The following is a 17,248-nucleotide window of genomic DNA, read 5'->3' as shown; positions in this document are numbered from 1 at the left end:
CAGCATTGGGATAGATAGAATCAGGTTGTCCCACATGGGGCTCTCAGTCTTAATCCCCATTTTACAGATGAGGTAACTGAGGCCCAGAGAAGTGAAGTGCTTTGCTCAAAGTCACACAGCTGACAAGTGGTGGAACTGGGATTAGAACCCACGACCTCTGACTCCCAAGCCTGTTCTCTTTCCACTAAGTCACGCTGCTTCTCCATACTAGAACTGGATGTTGTATTCTCAAGGCTCTGGCCAACCCAAAAGGATGAAGCTTCAGATTTTGCAAGGTCTGTCAGCACTCTTGTGGATAGATGCATCCTCTGATTGTGCTGTCTTCTTTAGTAATTGCAACTTGGCATCTTTTCTGTCATGCATGTGTCTTGACAATCTTTCTCCTCCTTATATCTGGGATTGGTTTCTGCTGCTATGTAAACTAGCCTACACAAATTCCCTGAAAGCAAGGAATGGAATTCCAGAGGAACTGTTTTTTCCTGAGGTGAAATAAATATCATGTTTAGTTTCAATTCCATTTCTTCAAAGAATTTTGATTAGTCAAGGGATAAAGGGTTATTTGGTTGCGTGGGTGTCGACGTTTAAGGGTTTTTTTTGTTTTTGTTTTTTAAAAGAAAAATATCCCAAGGTCGAATATTGGTTGTTTTCATCAGTTAATTTTTACTGGCTTCCAATTGGGTATCTAGCAGAATGTTAAGCCTTCTTGGATAGTAGTAGCTGGACATTGCATTGTAAATAGCTGTACCACCCAAGCCCATGATGATGATGGTATTTGTTAAGCGCTTACTAGGTGCCAAGCAGCATCAAACTGGATCTAGAATTTCACATTCCTAATTTTGTAAAATAACAAGGACAGTGGGAGGAAAAAAATTGGTTGTCCTCATTTTCCCCATAAGGTGTTTGCCATGTTTGGAAGCACTCTTATTCCAGGAAGGGAAAAGGAGCAGTGCTGTGAGGTAGAGCCTTGTGGTTGTTGCTAGAAGGTGGAATTTATTGCTTGCCATGTGATTAGATTTGAAATCTCTGACGTAATTGTTTTTGAGGAGGAAGTTGTCTCAGATCGAGAGGCAGCACGGCCTGGTGGATAGAGCACAGGCCTGAGAATCAGAAGGACTTGGGTTCTAATCCCAGCTCTGCCCCTTGTCTGTTGTGTGACCTTGGGCAAATCACTTCACTTATCTGTCCCTTAGTTACCTCATCCAGAAAATGGGAGTTAAGACTGCGAGCCCCTTGTGGGACGTGGACTCTGTCCGATCTGATTAGCTTCTATCTACCTCATCACTCGGTGCCTTACTTGACACAGAGTAAACGCATAACAAATACCGTTTTTTTTTTTTAAGCAGCTCTGCATATGGTGAGGATTTCTACTGCATTTATCATGTGTAAATCTGGACAGGCTGGATGATGATAATAATAATAACGATGGAATTTGTTAAGCGCTTACTATGTGCCAGGCAATGTTCTCAGCGCTGGAGTAGATACAAGGTAATCAGGTTGTCCTGCCTGAGGCTCACACTATTAATTCCCGTTTTCCAATTGAGGCAGCTGAGGTATAGAGAGGGTAAATGACGTGCCCAAGAGTGGAATTTAGACAGGGAAGCCTCAAGCCGGATGTTGCACCCTCATTTTGGACATTTTCCCGGCCAGGGGTGCCGCAGTTCATGGCAGTTCAGGTGCCATGACAATTGTCCTTGCTTGCAGTATTGGTCGCACTTAGGTATTCACCCCATCCATCCCCTAACCTCCATAGAACTTACATAGATTGCATTAAACTCTGTTGCATCTTCCCTACCTGTAATGTATTTTACTTTGTCTCCCCCACGAGATTGTAAACTCCTTTAGGGCAGGGATTTTGACTGTCTATTGCGTTGAATTCAGCAAAGCACCAGTAAGCACTCAATAAATGCCGTTGATTGATTGATTCATTCAATAGTATTTATTCAATAGTATTTATTGAGCGCTTACTATGTGCAGAGCACTGTACTAAGCGCTAGGAATGAACAAGTCGGCAGCAGATAGAGACAGTCCCTGCCGTTTGACAGGCTTACAGTCTAATCGACGGGCTTACAGTCTAATCGATTGATTGACTTCTGGGATTTCATGTCCCATCTGCAAACAAGGGTTTGCCCTCTGGGCTGGGAGCCATGGCTCAGCCTTTGGTTCAGATTCGGGTGGGCCTCAGAATTTCAGCCCGGACAGAGCCTCTTTGCCAGTATAAGCAATCTCACCTTCGTGAATATCAATTCTACACTCACCTGAGTGTATTTGTGAACTACTTGGAACCGGGGCAGTGCCCATTTGAGGGTGGGGCTGAACTGGATCTGAGTCTCTGAGGGAATGGGGGAGGAAAAGAGGGAGCAGGAAGGAGAAGGAGGTGGGGAAAAGGCAAGGAAGATAGTACGAACCTCTGTTGCTGTGGCTACTCTGCCATGACTGCCTGTTGCTATTACTGTCAGTTGTCAGATGTATTTTTACAGTTTGAGGGGGACACAGACATTAATACAATTAGTGGAATTTATTGAGCACGTACTATATGCAGAGCACTGCACTGAGCACTCTGGAGAGTCCAATACAACAGAATTAACAGATAATAACAATTGCTGCCAATAACGAACTTACAGTCTAGAGGGGGACACAGTCATTAATATAATCAACAAAATCAATCAGTTGTATTTTCTGAGCACTTACTATGTGCAGGGCACTGTACTAAGCGCTGTCCAATGCAACAGAATTAGCAGACGTGTTCCCCACCCATAAAGAGCTTACAGTTTAGAAGGGAACACAGACATTAATGTAATCAGTCAATGGTATCAGTTGGCAGGAATTGAAATGGCATCCCAGGACCGGACAACTGATCCAGGGCTACAGCCCCTTGGCAGGGTTGAGAGGGAATGGCAGCTCCATTCATTCAGTCATTCAGTCGTATTTATTGAGTGCTTACTGCATGCAAAGCTCCAGGCTGGGGAGCTCCAGAACGCTGACACCGCATCACCGCTGGCCTGCTTCTAAGGCTGTCGGAAGGGGCCGGGGAGGAGATGGGTGCGTGATTCGCTTCTACCGACTCCAGGGGTGAGAGGAGCCTCTGACTCTCACCTGGAGCCTAGTGTGGGTGAGAGAGACCCCACAGGTGCCGGGTTTGGACGAGGGAGTGATGATCTGGGCCCAGAAGCAGCGTGCTGCAGTGGCTAGAGCACGAGCCTGGGAGTCAGAAGGACCTGGGTTCTAATTCTGGCTCTGCCACCTGTCTGCTGTGTGACCTTGGGCAAGTCACTTCACTTCTCTGGACCTCAGTTACCTCATCTGTAAAATGGGGATGAAGACTGTGAGCCCTATGTGGGACAGAGACTATGTTCAACCTGATTAGCTTGTATCTACCCCAGTGCTTAGTACAGTGCCTGGCACATATTGAGACTGTAAGCCCCATGTGGGACAGGGATTGTGCCAACCCTATTTGCGTGTACCCACCCCAGTGCTTAGTACAGTGCCTGGCATACAGTAAAGCACTTAACGAATACCACAATTATTATTATTATTATTACAAAGTGCTTAACAAATGTCATTTTTTTTTTAAATGGAGCCCTGACATCCTGGGTCCACTTTCAGGCCCTTTCCGTCTCCTAGGGGTGTGGCGGTCTGGGGATAGCTCCAGCAGGCTGCCTTACCTCCAAAGCTGGGAAGGTGATGACTCCCTTCATCCCCCATGGAGTTGCATGGAACAAAAGTGATGTTTATGTAAATTGAAGACTAGGTCTGTAATTCCCTTCTAAAATTGTCTTGGATTTTCAGGAACCTGGCCATGTTTTCACTCTCACTCATTTATTCTCCTCTGCCCTTTTGGAGCCTGGTGACAAATGAGAAGAGCTATGTGTTTAAAACCTACTGAACTCTTAATCTAGTGAAAGTACAATTGCTCCCGGCTAATGCATGTATGGATTGTCCTTTTTTACAGGACTGAGTTTGCCCTAAAAGAAATCATGTCCTCAGGAGGAGCCGAGGATGATATCCCTCAGGGAGAGAGAAAAACGGTCACAGATTTTTGTTACCTTCTGGACAAATCTAAGCAGCTCTTCAATGGGTTAAGGTTAGTGGATTCTTGTTGCTTTTCTGCTGTTCTCATTCCTCCTTTTGAATCAGGAAAGGGCAAAAATTTCTGGAAGCGGAGGGAAGTAAACATCTTAAAGAAGATGTTGGATTTGGGGGCAGTGGGACTAGATGAGAGAAAACGATTAGAGAGAGGTTTATTTGTAAATTGTGTATTTCAAGTGTTTTCTCAGTCTTACTACACTTGAAGACCTAGTACTCACTTTAGGCCTACTAGACCTTACCTTTGAAGACCCGAGTCTACCGCCTTGCACAGAATATAGACAGCTGATTTTGAAACCTATTTATGGGAGAAGCAGAGTCATGTTGAGGGGAAACTTCCAAATACACAAGCAGAGAAGCAGCATGGTCTAGTGGCAAGAGTGTGGACCTGAAGCCAGAGGACCTGGATTCTCCTCCCAGCTCTGTTACTGGCTTGCTGTGTGACCTTGGGCAAGTCACTTCACTTCTCTGTGCCTCACCTTTCTCATCTCTAAAATAGAGATTCAATATCTGTCATTCATTCAGTCGTATTTATTGAGTGCTTACTGTGTGCAGAGCACAGTACTAAGTGCTTGGAATGTACAATTCGGTAACAGCTAGAGACAGTCCCTGCCCGACAACAGGCCTTCCTCCTTAAACTAAGGGTCCCGAGTGAGACAGAGACTGTGTCCGATTCAATTGTCGTATCTCCAGCGCTTAATACAGTGCTTGTTACATAGTGCTTAACAAATACTATTATTATTATTATCACTGATGAGGGGAGGAAGAGCCTGAGGCAGGGCAGATGTATATATCTGTAGTTTTATTTATTTGTATTGATGTCTGTCTCCCCCTCTCTAGACCATGGGCTCATTGTGGACATGGAAGGTCACTATTTATTGTTATACTGTGCTTTCCCAAGCGCTTAGTACAGTGTTCTGCACACAGTAAGTGCTCAATAAATAAGACTGACTGCTCTGTGCAGAGCAGGCCAGCTCCCCCACCCTCCCTTTGGGCCCGATGCCATAGCCACCACCAAGCCGCCCATCCCGATGTTTAGACTGTTGTGCCGGCTTGGGACAGTGAGTGCAGTGAATGAAGAACCAGAGAATAGTTTTTATAGGCAGTTTCTTCCCTGGAAGCCCCCTGCCACTTCTCCCACTGTGTGGAGTGCCACCATCCAGCCTCTTCCTCCTCCCCCAAATTCATCCCTCCCTCACAGGGGTAACACGATCCTCCACCAAGTGGCTTGCTCCCCTCTGCTCGGCCACCTGCTGGTCCGCCAAACACCCTGTGCCTCCTTTCATCCGACTCCTCTTCTTTCTTTCTCTCCCTGACCTCTTCTCCTACCACTTCACCAAACCTCCACCTCCACCAGCGGCTAACGCAGGGCTCACATTTGATCTCTTGGGTACAGTTGCTGTGTAAGTTTAAGACATCCTTATCCCCTGTAACAGTATAAAAGAGTTTACTAGTCTAATTATGTTTTATGCAGCACTGCTCACATCTTCTCTTTTTTAATGGTACTTATTGTTGATAATTATAATAATGATGATGGTATTTAAGCGCTTACTATGTGCCAGGCACTGTACTAAGCGCTGTGGTGGACACAAGTAAATCAGCCTGGACACAGTCCCTGTCTCATATGGGGCTCCCAGTCTCGGTCCCCATTTTACAGATGAGGGAACTGAGGCCCAGAGAAGTGAAGTGACTTGCCTAAAGTCAAACAGCAGACAGGTGGTAGAGCTGGGATTAGAACCCATGACGTTCTGACTCCCAGGCCCGTGCTCTATCCACTATGCTATACTCCTTCCATTAAGCGCTTACTTTGTGCCAGTCACTGTGCTAAGCGCTGGGATGAATACAAGTTGATTCATTCATTCAATCATATTTATTGAGTGCTTACTATGTGCAGAGCACTGTACTAAGCACTTGGAATGTACAATTCGGCAACAGAAAGAGACAATCCCTGCCCAACAGCGGGCTCACAGCCCTAAAAGTTGATCAGGGTGGACACAGTCACTGGCCCACATAGGATTCACTGTCTTAATCTTAGAGAAGCAGCGTGGCTCAGTGGAAAGAGCCTGGGCTTGGGAGTCAGAGGTCATGGGTTCAAATGCCAGCTCTGCCACTTGTCAGCTGTGTGACGGAGGGCAAGTCACTTCTCTGTACCTCAGTTACCTCATCTGTAAAATGGGGATTAAGACTATGAGCCTCATGTGGGACAACTTGATGACCCTGTATCTACCCCAGCGCTTAGAACAGTGCTCTGCACATAGTAAGCACTTAACAAATACCAACATTATTATTATTAATCCCCATTTTAGAGATGCGGTAACTGAGGCCCCGTGAAGTGATCTGGCCGGGGTCACACAGCAGTCAAGTGGCAGAGCGAGGATTAGAACCCAGGTTCTTCTGACTCCCAGGCCCATGCTCTATCTACTAGGCCACTCCCCTGCCAGTCACGTCCTCACTGAGGCACAGAGGGAAGAAGAGAGCAATTGGACAGAGGTGCAAAGCACTGTAAGGTTCATGCAAACTTTTTAAAACATTTTAATTTTTTTAACATGCAGCATCCATTTGTAACTAGTGATTGATTGATGGCTGAAGTAACTGGAGCATAGTGCTAAAGTTGATCTTTAGCACCCTAGCCTGGCAGGCCAGAAGGAACAACACAGTACCGTTTTGGGAAGATATTCATGTTCATCCCATGTTCGTGGATGGCATTTGTATCACTGGAAAATCAAATGGATAATTTTTTTTTCTTTAGAGTCCCCTTGTAACTTAAAAGTTTTCAGCTGTAATTTATTTAGCTTGCACTCCCCTTTTACCACCCCCCCCCACACACCATGCAGCCTATAGATGGGGGCTCTGGAATCCCACTCCACTGCATACCTCTTTCCCTTCCCCCTCCTTTTGTTTCTGGCCTACTCACCCCCATCCCCTCTCCCGCCATCATTGAGTCCAGGCTCTCTCCTGAAGACAATGTGTCTCATAAAACTCATTGCAAAGGTTGATATACCTTCTCCACTCCATTTTTTTTCTCCCATGAGATGGTGGGGAACATGGCTTACTCCTTTGTCTTCCTCCCACGTTGTTTCTGGACCCATTTGCCACCTCCATCTTGAAGACAGTCTCTTTCACCTTTACCACCCAGTGCTGCTACTAGGTTACTGCATCATAATAGTGCACAAAGTGCACAGTAAATTTGAGTGACTGATTGACTGAGGTAGTAGCAGTAGCAGCACTAATAGTAACCTATTATGATGTGCAAGGGAGATGCAGGAGGGTGTCGGAGAAGAGGAAATGAGGACTTAGTTAGGGAAGTCGTCTTGAAAGAGATGTGCTTTTAGTAAGGCCGTGAAGGTGGGGAGTGATGCTTTGTCAGATGTGTAGAGGGAGGGCATTCCAGGCCAGAGGCAAGACATGGGTGAGGTGTTGGCGGCGAGAAAGAAAAGATAGAGGTACAGTGAGTAGGTTGGCATTAGAGGAGAAAAGTGTGTGGGCTGGGTTGTAGTAGCAAATCAGAGAGGTAAGGTAGGAGGGGATGAGGCGATGTTAGGGAGTTTCTGTTGATGCGGAAGTGGATGGGCAACCACTGGAGGTTCTGGAGGAGTGGGGAAACATAGATTGAAGGGTTTGATTAATTAATCCCATAGCACCATCCATTTATCACCCCATCTCCATGCTTCCAATCCTGTGCAAGCTTCCTGAATGGGTTACACCCACTGCTTTTCCACAAGTGTCTTCTCAACCCATTGCTAACTGGTTTTTGTACCTTTCACACTTCTGAAAGGGAGCAGAAGCAGCCTGACTTAGTGGATAGAGCACGGGCCTGGGAGTCAGAAGAACCTGCATTCTAATGCCGGTTCCACCACGTCTGCTGTATGACCTCGGGAAAGTCACTTCACTTCTCTGTGCCTCAGTTACCTCATCTATAAAATGGAGATTAGGAGTGTCACCTCCATGTGGGACAGGGACTGTGTCTAACCTGATTAATTTCTATCTATCCCAGTGCCTAAGAACATAGCACTTAGCAAATACCTTAATAATATTATTAATATTATTATTATATTCACTAAAGTCTTCAACAAACTCCTTTTGGCCCAATACAAGATACTCTCCTCTATCCCGGTCCTTCTTGCTCTTTCAACTGTCTTAGACACTGAGGCTACTCTCTAGTCTCAGACACTGTCTCGAGCCTCACTTTCACTCACATAGTACTTTCCTGTTTTCTTCCTATTTTTCGGACTGCTCCTTCTCAGTCTCCTTTGTGGGCTCTTCTTTCTGCTCTCCCCCTTTCCTAAATTCAGTCAGTCAGTACAGCAGTATTTATTCAACACTTACAGCACTCTTAGTATGCAGAGCACTGTAGTAAGTACATGGGAGAGTACAATACAGAATGGTTGGTAGATACTGATTGCTGGCCACAAGGAGTTTACAGTCTAAAGGGGGAGACAGACATTAATTTGCAGCTAGGGAAATGGCAGAGTATAAGGATATGTACATCATTGCTGTGGGGCTAGAGGTAAGGTGAAAAATGAAGTAGTTAAGGGGTGCCTATCCAAGTTCATAGGCGATGCAGAAGGAAGAGCAGCTGAGGGAAACGAGGGGGCTCAGGGGATCAATCATTCAATCAATCAGTGGTACTTATTGAGTGCTGACTGTTTGGAGAGCCTAATACAATAGAGTTGGTAGATACGTGCCCCGCCTACAGTGAGCTTACGATCTGGAGGGGGAGACTATCTAGAGGGAGAAACCCTTTTGGAGAAGATGTGAATTTAGATAAGAAGTATGCCTTAGTGGAAAGATCATGGACTTGGGAGTCAAGGAACCCAGGTTCTAATCTGGACTCCGCCACTTGTCTGCTGTCTGCTGTGTGACCTTGGGCAAATCACTTAACTTTTCTGTGCCTCCGTTCCCTCATCTGCAGAATGGGGACCTTTTCTCCCTCCTAATTAGACTGTGAGCCCCATGTGGGACTTAATTATCATATATCTACCTTAGTGGTTAGTACAGCGCTTGACACATAGTAAAGGCATAACAAATGCCACAATTTTTTTTTATCACTGTTTTATTAGTAGTAGTAATAGGACTCTGAAAATGGGAAAAGTGTTGGTCTGTCATATATGAAGTGGGAGGGAGTTCCAGGCCAGAGGGAGGATTTGGACGAGGGGTCCTTGGCAAACTAGTCCAGATTGAGGTTCATTGAGAGATCAAGATTGGCAGAGTGAAGTATGCGGGTTGGGCTGAAGTAGATTAATGAGGTAAGCCAGGATGGAGAGAGCTGATTGAGTGTCTTAAAACCAATGGTAAGGAGTTTTTGTTTGAAGTGGAGCTAGATGAGCAACCCATTAGGGGTTTTTGACAAGTGGGGAGAAAATGTTTTTTCAGAAAAATGATCTAGGCAGCAGTGTGAAGTGTGGACTGGAGAGGGGAAAGAGAAGATGCAGGGAGGTCATCGAGGAGGCCGAGGGAGCAGTCAAGGTGAGGTTTAAGTGCTTGGATCAATATCGTAGGAGTTTGGGTAGAGACGAAGGGGTGGATTCTAGAGATATTTTGAAGGTAGAAATGACAGGATCTGGTGACAAACTGAATATGTAATAATAATAATAATAAAGCTGGTATTTGTTAAGCGCTTACTATGTGCAGAGCACTGTTCTAAGCGCTGGGGTAGATACAGGGGAATCAGGTTGTCCCACGTGGGGCTCACAGAGTTGAATGAGAGAGGTGTCGAAGATAATGCCAAGGTTACAGGCTTGTGAGATGGGGGGATGGTGGTGGTGGTGTTTATAGTGATGAGAGTCAATCAATTATATTTATTGAGCACTTACTACATGCAAAACACTATACTAAGTGCTGGGGAGGGTACAGTACGATAAAATTAGTAGACACGTTCCCTGACCATTACAAGCTTACGGTCTAGAGGGGGAGACAGGCATTAATATAAATAAGTAGTTTATAATATCTAATTGAAGGATATCACAGATTTAAGTGCCTAGATGATGCAGAAGGGAGAGCAAGTTGGAGAAAAGAGTCTCAGAGAAGACAGGGTTTGGGTGGGAAGATGAGGAATTCTGTTTAAAAAAGTATTACTCTGTCCCTCAAACTTCCAGAGCCTGTCTGTTAACAGGAACTCCTGATCATTTCGTTAAATAATTATATTCAAGGCTCTCCATCTGTTGTTCCCTTTCCTTTCCATTCATCCACTCTTCCCAAGCTAACTACATAACTCTGTTCTTTGCTTGGACATCTTCCATCTCTAAGTAGCATTTCCTAGTAGAAGAGTACGGGCCTGGCAGAATACCTGGGTTCTAATCCCGGCTCTGCCTTATACCTGTTGTGTGACCTCAGGCAAGTCATTTAACTTCTCTGTGCCTCAGTTACCTCATCTCTAAAAGGGGGATTCAATACCAGTTCCCCCTCCTACTTAGATGGTAGGCCCCATGTGGGACAGGGACCATGTCTGATCTGATTATCTTGTACCTTCCCCAGCACTTAGAACAGTGCCTGACACATAGAAAACATAACAAATAACCACCGCCGTTATTATTACTTCAGTCAATCATGTTTATTCATTCAGTCATATTTATTGAGCACTTACTGTGGGCCGAGCACTGCACTAGGTGCTTGGAAAGTACAATTCAGCAATAAATATTTTTTTTTATTTTAACCACTGCTTATGCTCATCTTTTTGCCTGACACTCCCTCCCTTTGCAAATCTGCCAAATCAGCCCTTTCCACCTTCCAAGCGCCCATAAAAAGCAACCTCCTCCAAGCAGAGATTCCTCTCTTAATCTACCTCATGTCATCCTGAACACTTTCATATATATCAATTTTACTCCTTTATAATAATATAAATATATATGTGTAGATATTGTATATATGTATTTGCAGATATAAATATATGTGTGTATAGAGAGTAAATATGTGTGTCCATTTTTGCTGTTGTCAGTTGTGTGAAATCAATTTGTATCTGCATATGTCCCTGTTAGAACATTAGTTCCTCAAGGGCAGGGACCCCGACATCTTCCTTTAGGGTATGCTCACAAGCACTTAGTACAGTGTTAGGTATGCCGTAGGTGCTCCGCGAATACTGATGATGATGATGCAGCAGTTAGTTTTGTTAGTTTTGACTTTTTCAGACCGTTTTTAGCAACCCCTTAAGTCCTTCTCCCTGAACATGATCTTCACCGTAGATCAATATTGCAGGGTTTTTAAAAGTTTAAAATAGTTATAACAAACCGGTGTCAGGGGACAGATCTATTAAGTAATATTAATATCCAGAAGAGCCGACCTTTAGCCCTGTGGATTCAGTACTAAAGAGCTTGCATTGCCTGTAGACTTAGCTTGATTTCCTGGCTATTCAGAGGTCCTATTTGGTTCTTTGACTTTTGGATTCTGAAAAGTGTGAGGAACGTTCCTTCTCCCACACCGTCTTTTCAAAGTCCTCCCAAAATGACGCTCCCTCCAGGAAGCATTATCCAGTGTATCGTCCCACATTCCCAGTCATGCCACCTCATCTGCTACCTCGGCGCTCGCGCGCGTATTCATTTGTGGCTATCATTTTTATGTATTTATCTGATTTTAATGGCATTTGTTAAGCGCTCACTGTGTGCCAGGCACTGTACTAAGTGCTGGGGTAGATATTAAAATATTAAATATTAATTGTATCAAGCGCTTACTGTGTACAAAGCACAATATTAAGGGCTCGGCAGAGTACAGTATAACATCGTCAGTTAGCATGTGAGCTCTTTGTGAGCTGGGAATGTGCCACTTGTCTTGTTTTCTCCAGTTCTCAATGTTGAATGAAGTTTCCCTCGTTCCCTAACAACGTGACGTGAAAACAAGCACAATGGCAAAACTGGTGTTCTCAGTTTATCCAGTCTTCCCAAATGGGTTGGCAACAGCCACATATACCCCAGTGCACCGTGCTTGGGCTGACGGTGGTGGGGAGAGGATTAGGATGTGGTAAGCAATAGCATCAACAGCTAAATGCAGGTAACTAGGAGCAGTAGCATTTATTGAGTCCTCACTTGATGCTGTGCGATACTAGGCACTTGGGAGATTGAGGATTTCGAACTAACATGTTCCCTACCCTGTCACGGCATGTTCATGTGCACCAGTACCCTCCAGCCCCCCTCAGTTCTTGAAGACCCAAACCTCCAAGGGGGAGGAGAGTTGGGCTTGTAAGCTCTTCAAAGGGCAGGGACTGTCTCTATCTGTTACCGATTTGTACATTCCAAGCGCTTAGTACAGTGCTCTGCACTTAGTAAGCTCTCAATAAATACTTTTGAATGAATGAATGAATCACCCACCCCCACAAAATGGGCCATTCTCTGGAGGGCAAGCGACAGTGGGGAAGCTGATCCATGGACTTTTGCAAGCCTGAGTAGGGTAGGTAGGGATACTGTGGAATTAACAAAAACAACAACTAGAAACTGTAGGATATAAACTGAACTTGATCTCTGCCTTATGGGTCAGGATTGTTCCAACGATATTGTTTTTGGAACAGTTAAGTAGAGCGATTTTAAATAAGAATGGTTAGATGAAAGGAGCAAGGAAAGAACAGCCCCAGTGATGGGGTAGATGTAAAATGGTCTTGGCGGGTACGAGGAAAATTAGAACACACTTTCTTCTGCATTTGGCAGCTGCATCTGAAAAGGATGGAAGTACATCCAGCTCTTCTAAAGTGAGGGAGTCATGTGCTTGCAAAACCCGACGTTGAGGGAAAACTGTCTCTGTAGTCGCCATGGAGTCCAAAGCTGTGTGCCTGCACTCGTACACATATGCCATTTCTTCTGGCACTGCAGCTTTTCCTCTCCAAGTAGGCTTGCATTGTCGGATGAACATTCCCTATTTCCCTAATAATGTTCTAGCCAAACCTTACAGTGATGACACATTTTGGCCAAACCGGGAGTATAGCAAACAGATACCAAACTGGGGCATTGGTTCAGTGCTTACTATATGTTAGGCACTGTACTAAGTGTTGGAATGGATAGAAGATAATCAGGTCCGACAGTCCTTATCCCACTTGGGGCTCACAGTCTAAAGAAGCTGAAGAATGGGTATTTAATTCCCATGGGGTATTGAGGGGTGAGGGAACTGAGGCATAGAGAAGTTAAAAGTGACTTGCTCATGGTCACACAGCAGGTGAGTCGCAAAACCAGGATTAAAGCTCAGATCTCTCACTCCCAGGCCTGTGCTCTTTACGCTAGACCATGCTGCTTCTTGAGTATCTTTAAATAATTGGTACCAGCAAGCACTCCAAACCCCAAAACTTTGATCTTGCCTAGTGGAAAGAGAACAAGACTGGAAGTCAGGAGACCTGGGTTCTAGTCTCCACTCTGACCCCTCACCTGCTAAATTACTGTAGGCAAGTCACTTCTCTGCACCTCAGTTCCTTTCTCTTTACAATAGGGATAAAATACCTGCTTTCCTTCTTAGACTGTGAGCATTGTGTGGGGCCTGGATTGTGTTATTCTGATCATTTTACATCTTCCCTAGGGCTCAGCACAGGGGTTGGTGCATAGTGAGTTGTCCAATTACTTTATTTAGCCATTTCATCCTGAAATGCTTGTACTAATATGTATAATATCTTTTTGTTCTTCCTTCTCCCGCTGTTTTTCAACCATTTGTATATGCGTGTCTTCCTGCCATTAGACTGGCAGTGCCCTGAAGACAGGAACTACGTCTTTTGCTTCTGGCGAAAGTCCAGTGCTGTGCATACAGAAGGGGCTCAGTAAACACCATTAACTGATGGGTCACATTTGGTTACATTTGAAAACAGTCTAGCTTTCTTGGTCATGATGAACTTCATCTGTTTATCACCAGGCTGGGAAAAAAAATCTAGATTCCTCAGGATTGGATTCGTCAGTGCTCAGTTTTATGTGAGGTGCCTCTTCTCCATTTTCTGAACAAGCCATTTGAGTAACAAGGGAATTTTCTTTTCAGAATGTTCAAGGATTACACGGAAGTGTAGCTCTATGCCAGCGTTAGCTATCCCAGTTCATGCTATCATTCAGAAACTTTCTAGGAAGCAGAAGGATTTTAACTTCCACATTTAAAATTCCACTGTGTTTCCTTAGGGTTGGAAAATAGGCACTTCAAGCATTCTCCAGTTGGTTCTCACGTATCCAAACAAGGGAGCAGGACACTAACCAGATGTCAGAAAATCTTAACAGTAATTGGGTCCAGAATTTTGTAACTAAATTTCTGACGTGACTGATTTGCTTTGAAAAGCCACAAAAAGGTAGAGTGGTCCATAAGTCCATATTTACTTTTCATTAGACTAATAAATCGGAGATTTGGAATGAAGACTGTTTATTTTGTATTCTGAAATTCAACTCATTAAGCAAATGAAGTATATTTTCAATAGATCAAAGGAAAGGGGCAACATCTTGGCTAGCCATCTGTGTTTCAAATATCAGCAGATCTTCTGGGCCAAAAACGATTACACAGAGAGCAGTGTGAGGTGGAACTGGCGGAGGGAAATATCGCCTGTTAACTGTGGTGCGGTGGGTATTACGAAGTAGCTAGAGATAACACAAAAGCAGGTCTTTAAAGAAGCTGCGTGGCTTAGTGGAAAGAGCATGTGCTTGGGAGTCAGGACGCGGATTCTAATCCTGGCTCTGCCACTCATCTGCTGTGTGACCTTGGGCAAGTTACTTAACTTCTCTAAACCTCAGTTCCTCATCTGTAAAATGGGGATTAATACCGCGAGCCCCACATGGGACAACCTGAAAACCTGTAGCCTACCCAGTGCTTGGAACAGTGCTTGGCATGTAGAAGGTGCTTAACGGGTACTGTAATTATTATTATTATCTTTCAAGAAAAAGGAATTATGCCCACTTTGCTGATTAATCTTTGGAACATCTCCATCCCCTGAGCCTCTCCGTATTCTCCCTCCTATGATATGATGGGAAACTAAACTGCCCAGCTGTGGTTTAGATCTTGGGAGCCATCTATATTTATGTCTTCAGAATGCCCGGAACCTTCTTAAGGGATATTTTCCTTTTCCCACTGTTTCGTTAGGATGAACCATTTCATTTATCACAAGACCGCCGCAGGCTCTGGATTGCCCTGTCAAGGGACCAATTTTTTAAGGGCTCAGCTTGGCCTTGGTATGTCTGGTTGAACAGTGGTCAAATAGCAGAATTCGTATTCATCCGGGGAGCTAGATACTGAGCCCCTCACCATAAGATGCCTCGCAAATGGTGGTGATTCAAAGGCTGAAATGGAGAATGATCATTGGAAAGCCAATTTGAGGAGGCGGGGGTGGGGGGTGCTGAAGGACCCAATTTATCCTATCTCAGGGAAAACAAAATGAACTTTCACTTACTACTGGCTTTGAGGTTACACTTTCTCACCAAGAAGCAAAGAAACACTTTCTCCTCAGCTTATTCAGACTAACTACCTCTCCTTGTGAGATATTAGAAGGAGCTAGAGTCACTCCTTTTGACCATTTTTTGGTATTTAATTTTTGACTTTTTGTACATCTTTCTCTTGTTCTCCTTAGGTAATAATAATAATAATTGTGGTTTCTGTTAAGCCCTTACTATATGCCAGACACTGTACTAAGTGCTTGGCAGGGGAGCTCCAAGCAGATCAGGATGGACACAGTCCCTGTCCCACATCAAGCTCACAGTCTTAATCCCCATTTTACAGGTGAGGTAACTGAGGCCCAGAGAAGTGAAGTGACTTGCCCAAGGTCACAATAAGCAGACAAGTGGTAGAGCCGGGATTAGAACCCATGGTCTTCTGACTCTCAGACCTGTGCTCTCTCCACTAAGCCATGCTGCTTGAGGTTCAATACTTGGTGTGGAATTCACCTGCCAGATTTGCAAGAGAAGTTATCAATGAGCTGTGAAGTTGAGGTAGTGAAAAGGATGGGAAAAATGGTGTCTCGGTGTTGTATTGTTCTATCTAGTAGTGCTGGTGACGGAATAAAATTATCGGTGGTATTATTATCAGTAACAATGATAATAATTGTAGTATTTGTAAAACATTTGCTATGTGCCAACCACAGTGCTAAAGGCTGGGTAAATACACTCAGATCGTACACAGTCCCTGCCTCACATGGGATTCACATTGTGAGGGGGAGAGAGAACAGGAACCTGAAGCCCATTTTATAAATGAGGAAACTGAGAGACAGAGAAGTTAAGTGACCTGCCTAAGGCAGGCAAGTGGCAGAGCCAAGATTAGAACCCATGACCATCTAACCCCCAGACCTGTGCTCTTTCCACTAGGCCATGCTGCATTTCAAAACAGAAAAAGGGAGCAATTTTCCATATTCAGATTCCCCCAAGCACTGTACTTCCCTCCAGCTTTCTAAATCTTCAGCCAATGGGAATCTGAATAATAGCCGCATTCTAATGAAAATTGAAATGTTCTTCCAGGGAAGATGGCAGTGTTATCCCTGCCTGGTGTTTCTTTCTTCCAGTGTGAATATCATAATGGGATTTCTCCATGATTAAAAATAACTTCTTGTAACAATTGTGCATAATTAAATAGTTTTCTTTTCATCCCACTGTGAAAGATCAGCACATTAGGGAAGGCACACAGAGCCCAGAAAGGAAAACCCAAACAAATCGAATAGCATTTCTGTAGTAACAGCTCTTGCATGTAGTTACAGCAGTATAATAAAATCAAAACGTTGTTTGGAGCAACCTTACCAATCAAGTCTCATAGTGGCAAGACAATTCAAAGCACAAGTGCTTGCTGATTTCTAGTTTCCATGGCAACTCAGCTTTTCACTGCAAATGGAAAAGTACTTGGGATTATGTAAGGCAGCTGTCTCGGGCGTCTATGTCGACATCCAGCAGTCGCTATCAATAATAAGCAGGCCGCATGGAGGCCTCCTAGTACGTTACTAAGTGTTTGACATCAGGAGAGAAAATTGATAACCAGACAGAAAGCATTGCGTGTCTATGGGCATGTGTTTTTAAAAGAGCGGTGCAACAAGTACAGAACCGCATGTGGAAAGGAGTCATTAACTCTTCTGAAAATGGAAGATGCATCTACAGAAAATGCATTCCTTACTTCAGGATTCCCAGCACACCACTCATCGCCAAACTATTGTCCGACGCTCGAAGAAGTGAGCCTCCTTAGTATTTTCCTCCCATTTGTGGCACTATGGTGCTCCCCTGCCCCAAAAGGGGAATGATTCTGAAATCAACTATCTCCC

The 17,248-nt window shown here is 44.4% G+C and overlaps 1 protein-coding gene and 1 long non-coding RNA gene across 2 annotated transcripts in view; one reads left to right on the top strand and one right to left on the bottom strand.

The window, feature by feature from the left end:
* SCAI (suppressor of cancer cell invasion) overlaps window positions 1-17,248 on the top strand; it is a 123,033-nt gene that overhangs the window by 60,213 nt on the left and 45,572 nt on the right. The window contains exon 2 of the mRNA XM_029062830.2: window positions 3,950-4,081. Within this exon, the coding sequence (XP_028918663.1) occupies window positions 3,975-4,081 (107 nt within the window). The 5' untranslated portion in view covers window positions 3,950-3,974. The remainder of the gene's footprint in view (window positions 1-3,949; window positions 4,082-17,248) is intronic.
* LOC114811176 lies at window positions 6,600-7,230 on the bottom strand. Its single transcript, XR_003758854.2, has 2 exons — window positions 7,085-7,230; window positions 6,600-6,797 (listed from the first exon to the last, which is right to left on the bottom strand). It is a non-coding gene; the product is annotated as an uncharacterized LOC114811176 (long non-coding RNA).

Source organism: Ornithorhynchus anatinus, chromosome 4, assembly GCF_004115215.2.
Source record: "Ornithorhynchus anatinus isolate Pmale09 chromosome 4, mOrnAna1.pri.v4, whole genome shotgun sequence".
Lineage (NCBI taxonomy): Eukaryota > Metazoa > Chordata > Mammalia > Monotremata > Ornithorhynchidae > Ornithorhynchus > Ornithorhynchus anatinus.
Note: the sequence above shows the minus strand (reverse complement) of the source record. Positions and strands in the feature narration are given on the sequence as shown.